Source organism: Emys orbicularis, chromosome 5 (genome assembly GCF_028017835.1).
Source record: "Emys orbicularis isolate rEmyOrb1 chromosome 5, rEmyOrb1.hap1, whole genome shotgun sequence".
Lineage (NCBI taxonomy): Eukaryota > Metazoa > Chordata > Testudines > Emydidae > Emys > Emys orbicularis.
In genome coordinates, this window is record NC_088687.1 from 70457376 (window position 1) to 70473771 (window position 16396).

At 36.9% G+C, this 16396-nt stretch overlaps 1 protein-coding gene across 2 annotated transcripts in view; it reads left to right on the top strand.

Annotated features, from left to right (window-relative positions):
- Positions 1–16396, top strand: part of TLL1 (tolloid like 1) — a 193998-nt gene that overhangs the window by 155186 nt on the left and 22416 nt on the right. Inside the window, exons 14-17 of one of the 2 annotated variants that reach the window (XM_065404705.1) lie at positions 700–825; positions 4808–4968; positions 7919–8099; positions 15440–15562. In XM_065404705.1, coding sequence (XP_065260777.1) covers positions 700–825; positions 4808–4968; positions 7919–8099; positions 15440–15562 — 591 coding nt within the window. The remainder of the gene's footprint in view (positions 1–699; positions 826–4807; positions 4969–7918; positions 8100–15439; positions 15563–16396) is intronic. The other variant, XM_065404706.1, reaches the window with a different exon arrangement.

The following is a 16396-nucleotide window of genomic DNA, read 5'->3' on the forward strand; positions in this document are numbered from 1 at the left end:
CTGTATTCCATTTTTTCTGATGCATCTTGTTTACTTTAATATCAGTAGAATGAAAACTGGGATTTGAGGATTCTGTTAATCTGGTTTTGAGTATGAGTTCAGGATAACGTACAAATTCATTCTGTTGGAGATAAAAGTGCCCTTCAAGTGACCCTGCTGAGGATTTCCAATCATTCTCTCAGTACTTTACACAACCTTTAGATTGCTGCTGCCTAAATCATTGTATGCTGGCCACAAAGTGCTTATAAATTAGGTCTGTAGCTGTCAGTTGCTATTGTAGTGGAAAAGAGGAACATACGTTTTATTTACCCAGTTTCAGGTCTTTAAGATTTTAAAAATGCTCCAGTCAGTGGAGATGATGTGCTATATAGACAGGGCCGGCTCCTGGCACCAGCTTAACCAGCAGGTGCTTGGGGCGGCCAAGGGAGAGGGGCGGCACCTGCAGCAATTCAGGGGCGGCAGGTCCCTCACTCCCTCTAGGAGCGAAGGACCTGCCGCTGAACTGCCGCCGCCGATCGCGGCTTTTTTTTTTTTTTTTTGCTTGGGGCGGCAGAAATGCTGGAGCCGGCCCTGTATATAGACAAGTTCAATGGCATGCACACCACTTGCTGCAGATAATATCAATCTGTTCAACAAATAGAGATGAGGAAGGTAAAGACTTTTAATTAATGCCTTTTCCATTCTTTTATGTCTTCATAGAGGAAGATGAATGTGCCAAACCTGACAAGGGGGGCTGTGAACAGCGGTGCGTGAATACCTTGGGCAGTTATCAGTGTGCTTGTGATCCTGGCTATGAACTTGGACCTGACAAAAAGAGTTGTGAAGGTACAGTATGCTGCTAATTTAAAGAAGTCCTAAAATTTATAAGGTATGTCATTTTATAAAGCCATTTTTTGCGTACTAAAGCTTATGCATTAGTGAGTATAGGTATTGGCATGCAGCTTGAAAAATATCCTCCACAGTACAATGTCTGTCTATAATAGTCTTATTCATTTAGTATTAATTACCAATTTATCCTGTTCAAGTTTTATTGTTATTCAACTGGAAAATTATGTACAGTAGAACCTTATTAATTCACACCTCACTGATCTATACACTACATAATTTGCCTTCAGAAAAGAGCAGTTTCTCTGTGTGTATTAGGAAGGATTTAACAGCATAGCAACACACTGAGATCTCATATTTCAAAGACTTCATTATTCTTATAAAATTATCTGACATAAATTTACTCCATACATAAATATACATTGCTACAATGTATTGTAATTAAAACTAAGCTTCACTTGTCAAATGAATGAAATACTGGTTTGTGATATGTTTCAGAGTAGCAGCCGTGTTAGTCTGTGTCTGTAAAAACGAACAGGAGTACTTGTGGCACCTTAGAGACTAACAAATTTATTAGAGCATAAGCTTTCGTGGGCTACAACCCACTTGTTATCCTTGCTTTTATAACTACATTTGTTCACTTGCTCCCTCGTTTGCCAAAATTTAATGATTTGCAATGGGTTTCTACTGTTATTTTAAAGTGTCCTTTTACTTATCGTTTCATTTTAAAAAGTCATGTTTGAAATATAATCTGATATCAAAGCTTTTTATTAAAAGCAAGGAAACTAGATTTAATAATCATCTGAAGAAAGCAAAAAGGCCCTTAAATGGAAGATATTGCAAAACTAGGATTAGATTAAGTGCCCATAACACTGAATATATGCACACTAAATGATGCTCAGTACTACGGTCATTAAAATAGCGATAATCATATGCTAATTCACAAATACTAGTAAATTCAGACATGAGACATTTTAGACCATCCTTATTTCATCTATTTTGCCTAAGTATTGTAAGCGGTCTGAGAACATTGCCCAGTGATGTGGTTCTCTTTAGATGGAGTTAATGGGTACTATCTCTGAATTCTATGATATTGTGGGATTAAACCAGATTTATGACAGTAACATTCATTATTTATTTTGTATTTAGTTTCCTTGAGCTTTATTTTAAAGATAGTATTAGAAATGTATGAGACATTCTCAGTATGCATAGCTCATTGACATGATGAGTACTATGGCTCATAAGAGTCCATCATGATGTTTTGTTTCAAATTCCTCAACATACACATGAAAAATACCCTATATTCCAAATACGCATTATGACATGGGATGTCTGGTTCCAGGATCCTGCATGGAGATGCAGGGCTTGTCTGCTGATTCATACTGGAAGCGAGAACAAGTGTATCCCAATCCAATTGTAAAAAAGTGTTTTTTTGTCTGGGTGCCTATCTCAATCAGTAAAGACTAGGGAAGAGAGGAGGGTCTTGCAGAAAACTCCCTAAAACAGACCGTTCAGGAGAAATTACCTCCCACTGCTCCCATACAGAACCAGGAGCAGCTCTGATGAGAGCTGGAAGCACTCTTGAGAGCTGCTGTCCCTTCCCTGGTGTACCTGCTCAACAGCTTCCCCTCTGGCTATATTTCAGAGAAGGTAGGAAACTAACTCTGGCTACTCCATTGCCTCCTTCCTGACACAGTCACTCAGGGTAATCCAGGAGAAGGAAAAGAAAGGAGAACTTGAGGATGAACAGCCACTTGTGTGACAAATTTTCATTACCAATTGGGATTTGCCTCCCCATGGGACCCTGAGGGAGGGATTCCTTGGGGTGTGACACTTGCAGCTCCCCTCATTCTTGTCCCACCCCAGGTTAGAGCAGCTTAGGGATCTGTCTAACTTGTGCCAACTGACCATGATCCCCAAGGCTCTCTAAACCAGATGGAAATAACCAGCGTGCAGTATGTTCCAGCCAACATCCAGCTTTCAACTCACCTTCTGCACCACTAGGAGCTGATATGCTGGTTCTATACCCCCATGCTGGGTGGGGGAGTACGTATAGGTGGTTTCAGGTTCCTTAGCAATGCCTGAGTTTCACAAATGGAGTGAATCAGGGTAAAGAATCTGCCTCCAAAATATTGCTTGTGCCTTTTGACTTGACTTTTTTGAAATAGGAGTTTGACCCTCAGGCTGAAAAGTTAGTCACTCCTTCCTATTTGTTCTGTATGTTTGGTCATATGGTACACTTCTGCGGCCTGATTGGATGACTGAATTTTTTTAACAGGAGAATAATGAATGACTAATAAGGTTAGCAGAAATTCTTCTGAAAAAAGGTGAAGCAATGAAACTTTCTGTATTCACTATATTTTAGAAACACCTAATGACTGTGTAAATATTTGTGAATAATAGTATGAACCCCATGAATAAGAGAGCGTAGAATAGAATTTGGATAATTTATTCCCAAATACATTCTGATTTTTTCACCATATTATTTGAACAGCTGTATTTTTAACAAAAGTAACCTTTGTACATGAGTAATACCTGAGCACCGTAGAATCATAGAAGATTAGGGTTGGAAGAGACCTCAGGAGGTCATCTAGTCCAACCCCCTGCTCAGCAGGACCAACCCCAACTAAGTCATCCCAGCCTGGGCTTTGTCAAGCCAGGCCTTAAAAACCTCTAAGGATGGAGATTCCACCGCCTCCCTAGGTAACCCATTCCAGTGCTTCACCATCCTCCTAATGAAATAGTTTTTCCTAATATCCAACTTAAACTTCCCCGCACTGCAACTTGAGACAATTGCTCCTTGTTCTGTCATCTGCCATCACTGAGAACAGTCTAGCTCCATCCTCTTTAACACCCCTTCAGGTAGTTGAAGGCTGCTATCAATTCCCTCCTCACTCTTCTTTTCTGCAGACTAAATAAGCCCAGTTTCCTCAGCCTCTCCTCATAAATCATGTGCCCCAGCCCCCTAATCATTGTTGTTGCCCTCCACTGGACTCTCTTCAATTTGTCCACATTCTTTCTATAGTGAGGGGCCCAAAACTTGATGCAGTATTCCAGATGTGGCCACACCATTGCCGAATAGAGGTGAATAATCACTTCCCTCGATCTGCTGGCAATACTACTAATGCAGCCCAATATGCTGTTAGCCTTCTTGGCAACAAGGGCACACTGTTGACTCATATATAGCTTCTTGTCCACTGTAATTCCCAGGTCCTTTTCTGCAGAAAAGGCTTAGCCAGTTGGTCCCCAGCCTGTAGCAGTGCATGGGATTCTTCTGTCCTAAGTGTAGTATTCTGTACTTGTCCTTGTTGAACCTCATCAGATTTCTTTTGGCCCAATCCTCCAGTTTGTCTAGGTCACTCTGGACCCTATCCCTACCCTCCAGTGTATCTACCTCTCCCTCCAGCTTAGTGTCATCCGGGAACTTGCTGAGAGTGCAATCCATCCCATCATTCAGATCATTAATAAACCATCACTGGGGGAAGAGCCCCTTTGGCAAGGAGAAGGCACATTTATACAACCTATGCTGAAAGGACAGCTGAAATCTTTCATCCTTACAGATTTTGCATCAGGGATAAAGTGTGTAGAGGAGAAGGGGTGAGGGAAGCAGAGAGTGATGTGTCCCATGGAGCCTGGGAAATACAGATGAAGAGACAGGATCTGGGAGGATTGTGGGGGTATATGGAACTGGGTGAGAGAGAAAAGGGTGAATGTGATATAAAGTGTTGTGTAGTGTTTCAATGCACTCAAATGTCTTAAATTAGATTGTAAGCTGTTGAAGTCAGGGACTATTATTTCCTTGTGTTCGTGTCATAGTACAATGGAGCCCTGATCATGATTGGTCTCTCTGGGTACTACTGTAATACAAATAATGTCTGAGAGGGCTGAATCTCTTACTTCATATGTTTCTGTTAATAACAAAATGTGGTTTCAGAGGAGCCTGCAAATAAGTGAGGTGCTTCCTTTTCATTTTACATTACAGCTGCTTGTGGGGGACTTCTGACAAAGCTAAATGGGACTATAACCACGCCAGGATGGCCCAAAGAATATCCTCCAAACAAAAACTGTGTGTGGCAGGTGGTTGCTCCCACTCAATACAGAATTTCAATGAAGTTTGAGTTTTTTGAATTAGAAGGGAATGAAGTAAGTAACCATGAACTGAGAATTATACAAACTAGTCAACTGTTGCAGGATTGTTCAAAAATAGAAATTGTCTCATACAACACCATTGCTTCAAATACTGACAATTTCCATGTAAATTCTTGTTTTCATTGACTTTGAGTTTGGGACTGTTTCTGGACTCTTTCAAAACATGCATAGCATGGCTTGCTCTCTTTTAAAGATATGAGTATCATAATGTAAATGTATTAAAATAAATGTCTTTGCTGAGCTTCAGCTGGCTTTTTTGTAAATAAACTAAAACAAAACAAATGGATGAGCCACTAATTGGAGAGAATTCAAGACAAGACAAAAATCTGGAGGAACGGAATTATGTGTAGAGAATAAAAGTACTGAGTATATATAATTTGGTTAAATGAGGAGTAACGGAGTATTATAGCCATCTATAACCATTTCAAGGTGAGAATCCTAGGAAAGGAAAGTAATTTTTAGAGTGGAACAGGAAGTATAATAAGGAACAATGGAATGAAATAAGTAAAAAAAGCATGTAGACTGAATATCAAAATAAACTTTCTACTTGGATTGTGGAATGAACTCTCTGATTTTTTTTATTATTATTTTTTAAGCTCCCTGGCTCCAGATAATTAATTATACAGCATCTCAGTCTTTTACAGACATAGAATCATAGAAATGTAAGACTGGAAGGGACCTCAGTAGGTCATCTAGTCTGCACTGAGGTAGGACTAGCTATTGTCTAGATCATCCCTAAATGGTCTTGATAATACCCATAGAACATGTCATTTGTCTAACCTGTTCTTAAAACCCTCCAATGCTGGAGATTCCACAGTGTGTCTATGTAATTTGTTCGAGTGCTTAACTACCCTGACGGGAAGTTTTTCCTAATATCAATCCTAAACCTCCCTTGCTGCAATTTAAGCCCATTATTTCTCATCTGGTCCTCAGTGGATAAGGAGAAAAAAATATTTTCCTCCATTTTATAACAACCTTTTACTTACTTGAAGACTTTTATTGTGTCCCCTGCCTCCCCCCCACCCTGTTAATAACTAAAACCTCACAAATCCCTATGAAATAAAGAAATGTCATTATTAGAAGAAAAATAAATGAAGCAAACTTTTTTTCCCAAAAAATTGCTGTTTTCTAGCCAGCTCTAAGTTTGTGTCTCCATTTTTCAGATGAGGAAACTGAGTCAGTTGTCCAAGGTTACACAGGATTTATGACTGGCAGATTGTGGGGAAAAAATTGTAGATCTCCTAACTCTCAGCCCTGTGTTTTGATCATAAGACCATTCTCCTCTCTTGTGTTGCTAAAAATAGATGTTAGATGGATAGTACTAACAGAAGTACTTTGTTATCCAGAAGAAACTGTTATAGTATATCAGGCCACTAATATATTTTATATAGTGTCTAAAAATACAGACATAAAATGGGTACCTACAGTCCACATGTTAGAAATGATTTAAATACTTATTTATTATGAGACTTAATTAACTATGAAATTGTTTTTGCTGAATAAATAATTTTAAATTAGCTGGATATATTTATATACATCTTTTCTAATAAATACAATTTTAATATACTTGTACTTCTATTAATGTTTTATATACTGCCATATAACAGAAATTATATCACTAAGCCTACATTCAAATAATATTACATGTCTAATTTAAACCCACAAAAGCATTAAAATTCACCTTAAGGCATACTGATAGGCTTAGCAGTGGATATTGGGTTTTATCTTCAGTGTTCACATTATTGGGAGTTGCATGTGAAAATCCCAGGTATCAAGATGAGAATTTAACTCAGGTGAGTTAAAGTAGACTTCCAGTTGTAACTCAGTATTTCCTTGTGCCTGTTGCATTAAGCAAGACTCTTAATATTATTTAAGTGGAGTTATTATGACTGAATTAGCTGCATTCCACAGCGGTAACATGTGAAAGTGATTCCAGTAGTTATAAGCACTTTAAACCTTTCCCTCCATTATGGCAAAACATTGGAAATCATTTTTATAGTCCATAAGGAGATAGTAACAAAAGCCAAAATAATCTGTTTGTGTGGTTTAAAAAAATAAAGATTGTGATTTATAAAATTCATGCTTTCATTTCATGCACAATCTAAGCCTTGTATGAATCCCCCGGCCACTGTTTTCTCTTAAGCTATTAATTGCATACAACTGGAACATTTTTGATTAAATGATTGATAGTTGAGCCTAAGAAGCTTAGAAGTTTTTGAAGTGGAACGTTTTATATAGACATGGGATTATGCACTGAAAGTATTATCCTGGGTAGTAGGCCTTGCATAAGGGCTGATTTTTTTAAACCTCCTAATGAAAATGACACAAATTAGTCCTCTAAATTGTATCAGTGCCACTGTTGAGAAAGAAGTGACACTATTAACAATGCAGATTTATACTTTCATAAGAAAATAATGTGGTCTTAAATTTACAATGGGAAAGACTTGGCTTGCAGAATTTCCATATTAAAGGTAATATATTTTAGGTTATAGGATGTTAAAAAAAAATAACAAATCCGCAAGCATACAGAACCCATAAATGTTTATGACTCAGAGATGACTTTATTCTTCAAAGTGAACATTTGGAGGCCTTAGTCTAATGTCTTCAGAGTTTTTCCTTTTTAATTAAAATGGCTGAGCTATGAAACACTTTAAAATGTAGACAATGTAGATACTACATATTAATGCATGAACTTTGTCTTAAAACATGTCATTTACGAACTTAAATATGTTGTAGTGTTTAAAATTATATTGAAACAAAATCAACAAACATTTATAAAGGAGTATCAGAAAAGATGCAAAAATATTAAATATTGAAAAGTCAATAAAATATTAACTTTGTAACATAAATCAAGAGAAGATCTTACATTTTAAGTGTAGAGGCACTTGTATGGAATTTTTATCTATTTTTGGCTAACCAATACAAAAATCTTTCTCTTTCCTAGGTTTGCAAATATGATTACGTGGAGATTCGTAGTGGCCTTTCTTCTGATTCCAAACTGCATGGTAAATTTTGTGGTACAGAAGTGCCTGAAGTTATCACATCACAATACAACAATATGAGAATTGAGTTCAGATCTGACAACACAGTCTCAAAGAAAGGCTTCAAGGCCCACTTCTTTTCAGGTATTAAAAATCACTCATGTACTATGGATACTTCTGAGTATAGAGTGTCTAGATGCAGTGAATCTTTTTCACAGGTTGTGTTCTTCATTGCACAGGTGATGAATGTGAAAGGCCTCTCTCCTTTTGATTACAGTTTTAATTTTTGGTTCAATTTAATAAGTTAATAAAATATAACAATAGTTATCTAGAATTGAAATATATGTATATTGTGGGAAATAGGTGAAATAGGAGGGTTTTTTCCCCTAACAATCCAAACCCGTATTCTACAGATATACACAAACTGGGAGGTAAAAGAGAAGGGAAACCTCAAAGTGTGTGCCCAGAATTTACCACAACAGACTTCTGTTACCCCAGTTTCTTTGTTTGTTTGTTTGTTTAATAATCCCAATCATAATGAGATGTAAATTATTTATTACAAAATATAAGTACATTTGTATTTTGCTTTCGCTATCTCTTTTTCTTATTAAATTGCATTATTTATGACTTGTCTCTTGCTAGGTATTTGTTAAATACTGTAGAATCTTTCTTGCCTGATTTTGAACGTTTTAAAGGTTTATGGAAGAACCAGTCCTGATTCTGAAAACATCTAGGAGTATCTTTAAGTACATGGGTAGCTTCCATGTGGCAAATCAGAACTGGTATAAATTGTCATAGTTCTATTGACTTCTATGGAGCTATGACATTTTACACCAGCTGAGGATGTGCATCATTGACTTTAATGGGACTATTCATATGAGTAAAGCCTGTACGCAAATGTTTGAGAATCACAGTCATAGTAATCACCCACTTAGGACTCTGTTATAACCATGTTTCCATGTGACAGGATACATTCTGTTAATAGTATAGTACTGGAATTCTTCTTGTGTAATTAAAAATATCAGTTACTGCATCTAGGAGTTATATAAATAAAAAATATAAATTATAAATTAATGGAGATATCCCATCTCCTAGAACTGGAAGGGACCTTGAAAGGTCATTGAGTCCAGCCCCCTGCCTTCACTAGCAGGACCAAGTACTGATTTTGCCCCAGATCCCTAAGTGGCCCCCTCAAGGATTGAACTCACAACCCTGGGTTTAGCAGGCCAATGCTCAAACCACTGAGCTATCCCTCCCCCCCAATGAGAGTTGAATTTTACCCTCTCATTTTCTGATAAGAAATTCAAGTTCTTCAGAGCTAGAAATATACTTAAGTTTAGTATGTAAAAAATGTTTTATTAGCTTATTTTATTATTGTGCTTTTGGTTAAATGTTATATTGTGAAAGCCTAAGTAAACACAGTTTCTGCCTGGATAGTTTCAGTAACTGAGGAATGCATGATACATTTTGTAGGAAAGTTAAACAGTATGGTTCAGCATATTATGTAAGTGATGTTGCTTAGATCTTTTACAAAGTGGGAAAAATATCTGTCAGAAGCTGTAATGTACGTAGACAAGAAGTTTAAAGTTTAGCAGCCCCGAAAGGAAGTCTTATGTTTTCTTTTATGCCTTCTCAGATGGTTTATTCTAGCAGTGAGGAAAGAGCAAAGTAAATGATATTTCCCATACATCACACAAAGATATTAACAAGTGTTTTGCCTCCTGAAAGCTTTAAACATACTGTATTTGCTGATAATCACATTTCTGCAGGCAGAGACATTGAGATCAGTTTCTGGTTTATGTAAACGACATTTTTAAGGTCACAGAAGGTTACTTTTCCTTGTAAAATGCCAGTTTAGATTGTCATAAAGCTGTAAAGGTTAACTATGTATTTGTACCTAAATATCTATGCACATGAAACTTATGGGGCCCATCCTGCAAACCCTTGAGTGAATAGGCCTTATTTACATGCTTAAGGGTTACCCATTAAAGGCAGTGTGTATTATCCTGTAAATAAGGGCTAGTGGCTAGCATGATCTAGTCCTACATTTTCAGATCACTGGTAGTATTCAGTATACATATTTCTGAGTTAAACCCTATTATTTTGATACCTTTATAGTGGTGCAGTATAGCAAAAGTAGCCCTGGTATTCACTGTAATCTGCTTATTAGCTGTAGCCCAAAAGTTATGGATGATGAACATATTGAATATAGCTTCTGTTTAACAAGCAATCTCTTTTTCTGCATTTTTAAGTGTAGATGAATTGTTTAAAGAATGTTAACCCCATTAGTAGTCAAGGTTTGTACTAAAAAGAACTCAGAACAACTGTGTGTGTTGGGGAGGGACCAGGGTTGTTGTTCATGGGGTTCAAAGGATGGCTTGTCAAATTCTGTGACAATTTATTTTTCTTTGGTCTCTGTTTTGAAAACTAACTTAGTTCACACACCATTTTTTCCTGGTAATTTAAACTCACTTTTTTTTTTTAAAGGGCTAAATTTATCTCTGGATTAAATTCACTAAAGTCAGGGAACTTATACTAGCGATGAACCTGAACCAAAATGTTTTTCTGGTTAAAGGGAAACCTGTTTTGCGTAGTGGGGATAGAAAACTCTCTCTCTCTCTGATCCTTCAAAAGAACTGGATGGCACACATGGGTATTCCATATTCACTGAATACTGTGCATTTATTTTTCATTAGAATTCTTTTCCATTCTGCTCTCTGCTCATTTTTCACAGTCTGTCTGTATTTACTTTTCACCCTGTTTCCCACTCTGTTCCATTCGCACCATCCTTTTTTCATTTAGTTGTTTTCTTCTATATGACTGGCTTTTGTTCCTTTTATCACAGAACACCCACCTCCTAATATTTTAGTCTAAGTCAAACTTTTGAATCCAAGATGTTCAAATGAGTTTGAAAGTACATAAAAGAAGCTTGTTTTTTCCTTATCAGCGCACTGGCAGTTAGTCACCCTTTCATCATTATAGACAACATGTGCTCTTGATCCAGGCATTGAGGGCACTATATGTATTGAAATCTTCAGCACATATATTTTGACTTCTGAAAGTTGACATTAGATCATCATTTTTCCTGACCCTATGTTCTTCTTTAATTCCTCATTTAATTATGCCTTATGAAAAATACAAGACTATCTTTAGCAAAGTTTACAATTAAACAATGTATAGATTAGAGAATTTAGGCATGTATTTATTATTATTTTTCAGTTTAAAAGTTGTGTTGGAAGGCCTTTAAGCATTGCACTAAAATCATAATAGAATCAATACAACCTCTTTAAAACTTCACCATTCTAATTATACAGCCAGACATCATCAAAAAAATCTAGCAAAAGGGCAAACCCAATATCTGTCTGGCAATCCACCCACCAGCAATAGGTACATGCAATGCTAAGCAAGAGGATAGTAGATTAACAAAATGAGGGAGAGAGCCAAGACGTTTAAAAAAGAAAAGGGCACCATCCTGTACAACATTCTTACAGACATCCAAGGGATTATTTTGGGACTCCTTTGTGAGGGAATTCCACAACCATGAGTCCTCAGCCATGAAAACCTTGCCTACCTTCTAGCTCATTACTGGCTGAGCCTAAATTCTGTGAGTGGACCCCACCCCAACGGATTGTAACTGTTGCCTATAGGGCAAGAGACAACCTAAATTATGAAGGATTTTATATTCTAATATTACAACTTTAATTATGTCCTTTGGCTAGAATTTGAGTGTAACAGACTCCCAGGTGCTACCTGAAGGAACAAACAAGCAACTATATTCTGTAACATTTCCAGTCAATGGAACAAATTTGAAGGAAGTCCAATTAGAAGCACATTACAGTAGTCTACCTGAGAGTTGACAAAGTCTAGTATGACTGGGGTAGGTTTATGTCTGAGGAAACTTTCCATACAAGCTGGAAACACTGAGCTCCATGAAATATATTCAAGTGTGACCCTACACACACACACACACACACACACACACACACACTCTCTTACTTTTGTATCTGTCTGACAGGTAGTAATCATACTGTCAGAATAAAAGGCATGTGCATACTGCCAATAAGTTCTGCAGAACACTTAGTCTTACCGAGGAACATCACCTCAGTTGTGCCTGGAATGGTTTCCTCACTCTTAGCTGAACACATGGGCAGATACACAGCATTATGCCTTCTTTTCTATCATAAGCATTCCAGTGATACCACCGTTCCGTTTGTTCTCTCCAATCACAAGTATATGGGATCTAATGGAATGCTTAGGGGAAGATGCGTAGGTATCCACAGCCACCTTCTTTGAGTTCTTCCCCTCCAGGAATGAGCAAAGTGGAAAAGTAACACTGCACAACCCCTTCTAGGACTGAAAAGATTGGGACAGATTACCTTAGAGAGGAGATGAATGAGAAGGAACATGATAAAGGGACCACAAAATAATGAATTGGGGAAAGTAGATCAGGAGCTTGTATTCCATTTTTAAAATGCAAGAACAAGGGGACATTCAATGAATTTGAAAGATGGCAAATTCAAACCAAATAAAAAAATACTTGTTTGCAGAATGCGTAATTAGATGACGGAACTCATTGCCATAGCATATTAACTGATCTAGCTGAAAGCTGAGCAGGGTTCAAAAAAATTAGACATTTATGTGGAGTTATCTAGAGTTAGACTAGTAAATATATTTTTGAAAAAGTTTTGGAAGGGATATAAACACTCACTATTTAAGGCATAAACCCATTTCTAACTATTGGACCTTAGTAGGGAAATTTCATTGGGGGCAGCTTATCTCGCAACTGACTACTGTGGGGTTTTGTTGTACCTTCCTCTTTAGCAGCTGATCCTGGCCAGTGTTGGAGACAGAATACAGGACGACATGGCCTATTAGTCTGATCCAATAGGATGTTCCTATGAATTGCCAAGAAACAAATCACCTGTTTCTGTATAAGACATCTCATGTAGTCAAATTTGGTGGACAAAATTATGACAATCCCATCCCACAAACAATTCTTGCTAAGCTGATACTGACCCAAAAACCCATGCATAATCAATTGTGCCATACAGGCCTTTCAGCATCTTTCAGTCAGGTCTCAACTGCCAATTTTAAAAAAGGGTAAATGGGATGATGGGTAACTATAGGCATGCCAACCTGACATCAGTCGTGGGTAAGATAATGGAGTGGCTAATTTGGGACTCAATTAATGAAGAATTAAGGAAAGGTAATGCAATTAATGCAAATCAACATGGGTTTATGGAAAATCAATCCTGTCAACCTGACTTGATAGCTTTTTTTTTTTAATGAGATTATCAGTTTGGCTGATAAAGGTAATAATGTTGACATAATATATATAGATTTTTCTAAGGCATTTGACTTGGTATCACATGACATTTTGATTTTAAAAACTAAAACAATATAAAATTAATATGGCACAGATTAAATGGATTAAAAACTGGCTGATAGGTCACAAAATATAACTGTAAACGGGAAATTATCATTGAGTGGATATGTTTCCAGTGGATCCCAGAGGGATTGGTTCTTGGCCATATGCTACTTAACATTTGTATCAGTAACTTGGAAGAAAATATAAAACCATAACTGATAAAGTTTGCAGATGATATAAAAATTGGGGAAGTGGTAAATAAATAAGAGGACAGGTCACTGATTCAGAGCAATCCAGATTGCTTGGTAAATTGGGCTCAAGCAAACAAGTCTTTGATTATGGTTAAATGTAAGTGTAGACATCTAGGAACAAAGAATGTAGGATGGGGGGGGCTCTATCCTGGGAAGCAGTGACTCTGAAAAAGATTTGGAGGTCATGATGGATAATCAGTTGAACATGAGCTCCCAGTGTCACGCTGTGGCCAAAAGAGGTAATGCAATCCTAGGATACATAAACAGGAACTCTTAGGGGTAGAGAATTTATTTTACCCCTATATTTGTCACTGTTGCGACTGCTGCTGGAATAGTGCTTCCATTTCTGGTGCCCACAATGCAAGAAGGATGCTGATAAATTGGAGAGGGTTCAGAGAAGAGCTACATGAATGATGAAAGGATTAGAAAACATACCTTATAGTGACAGAATCAAAGAGATCAATCTATTTAGCTTAACAAAAAAGAGAATGTTAAAGGGTGACTTGATTACAGTCTATAAGTATCTAAATGGGGAACAAATATTTAATAATTGGCTCGTCAATCTAGCACAGAAGGGTACAGAATGATCCAGTGGCTGGAAGTTGAAGCTACCCAAATTCAGACTGGAAATAAAGTGTAAATTTTTAGCAGTGAGAATAATTAACCATTGAAACAATTTACCAAGGATCTTAGTGGCATCTCCATCACTGACAATTTTTAAATTAAGATTGGATGGTTTTCTAAACTATATTCTCTAGGAATTATTTGGGGAAGTTCTTTGTCCTGTGTCATGTAGGGGGGCAGACTATATGATCACAATGGTCCTTTCTGGCTTTGGAGTCTGGGAATCTCAGAAACACAAGATAAAAGGATAATCTTGCATGGTTGCCATGGTTAATAGGTGTTTGTAGATGCATAACAAAATGTGAGTGGAGAGTTCTGAAAACAAAGGTTTATGCACCAAGTTTAACATGGTCATAAAAAAGTATACATTTTAGAGGATCAGAGAGACTGAGTCAACAACTGAATTCCATTCACACACCCATTTTTTCTAATAATAAATTCTTATCTCTTCACTAGCCAATCAGCACCCAAATTTTCATAGTGTTCCAGAACGCACATATTTAGCCAAGAATGCTTATGTGTGAGTGTATTCATGTGCTGTGACTTGAGGGATGTTTCAGGGTGATTTTCTATAAGTAGCAGAATAGCTGTTGTATAGATGTAATCTAGTGTCTTGAGGCGGGGGAAGGGATAATTTAAAACCATCTTGGGGCTGCAGGTAACTGATATTTTTTGGAAATAGTTGTGTCAATTTTTTTTAAATTAAATATTAAGTTTCAAAGCATAAAACTTCCTATTACAAGTTTTGTGCCCTTCATGTGGATAACTGGGCAACCTATTGCAAGGTTTTTGCTGTGCGCACACAAGGAAAAGTAGGCTGCTGAATCATTCAACATGGCCTTGCTTCAGAAAAAAAAAACAATGTTTGATTTTCTGTGTAGGAAAGGTGATGGTCATGGGAGCAGCTATAATCATTTCTTTGAATAAGGCTCTTAAACAATAGTATGATTAATCACTGGTAGCAACCTGTTGTTAAACTGCTTCCATTTATCATGTGCTCTAGAGTTATTTTTGTGGTTTTGAATAAATATGATGTTTTGCATGCTCATTTAAAACAGTCACTGTGTCTGATGCATGATAAGAATTAATTTTACTGGGGTCTTTTTTTTTTTGTTTTTTTGGTGGGTTATGATTCGGTGAGCAGTTAAAAAAGAAAAGCTTAAATGTTTCTACCCTTGAGCAGATTCATGTTGGAGCACACACTCACCTCTGGCACTATCCTGGTACATTTATTTCCACAGACAAGAAAACTGCCTGCAAAGAGAAAATTTTTGTTTTTGAATCATGCAAGGACTTGATACAGGTTGCCCCCTCAGGCCGAGTACGTATTATTCACAGACTGGTGGCCTCTGGGGGTCTCAGAGGTACGACCACGTCCTCTAAATTGTTAAAATCTAACATTTTGTTGAGAATGGATCTTTCCCTATACTGAGTATTGAAACAAACACACAAAAAGGAAGAAAGCATCCATTCAAAATTGGGAGACGGATTTCCATCTGTCAGAACAACAAATGATTTTGTTTTTACTAAGCAAAACATTTGTTTCTATAACTAATACAGACTAATTTTGAAACTGAGCTACAGATATGATGGAAAAATCCATACTGATTTATTCAACATCTATAAGGTTTGTTCAACAATTGCATCCTTCATTAAGTGTGCAATTAATTATTTCCATCCTAGTATCACTAAGCTTATCTCTTCTACCTTTTGATTATTGTTTTGCACAGAGCTGATCTTTGAAGGGATCCATCATAGGCCCATTTCTTTATGCACATGTCCCTTTTGAGATTATTCTTCAGAATAATACATATTTATTTAATGTGAGAGTAGACTTTTCTGTTTCAGACAATTTGGCAGATGGGGAACTGGAAAGGGCCTTTACTTTATTTATTACAAAACTTGACTGGAATGTCCTTGTTTGTTACCTTTGATGAAAGCATTTGATCTTACCTTCCATTCTTTTCACTAGGTAAATAGAAAGTAGATACTAATATATAGGAGAGGAAATACTTACAAGTTTCTGTTATTGTTAGTTGCATTCTAATTTCTTATTTGCTTGTCATGCTTCTAAGCTTGCAACAGGGAGTATGTGCTAGTGCTTGCTTTTGCAAAGATGAGAGATTAAAACTTTTGCTTGAAATCAAATAATGCATGATGTTGACTTTGTGTTCCTATTAGAAAACCTGCAAGAAGTA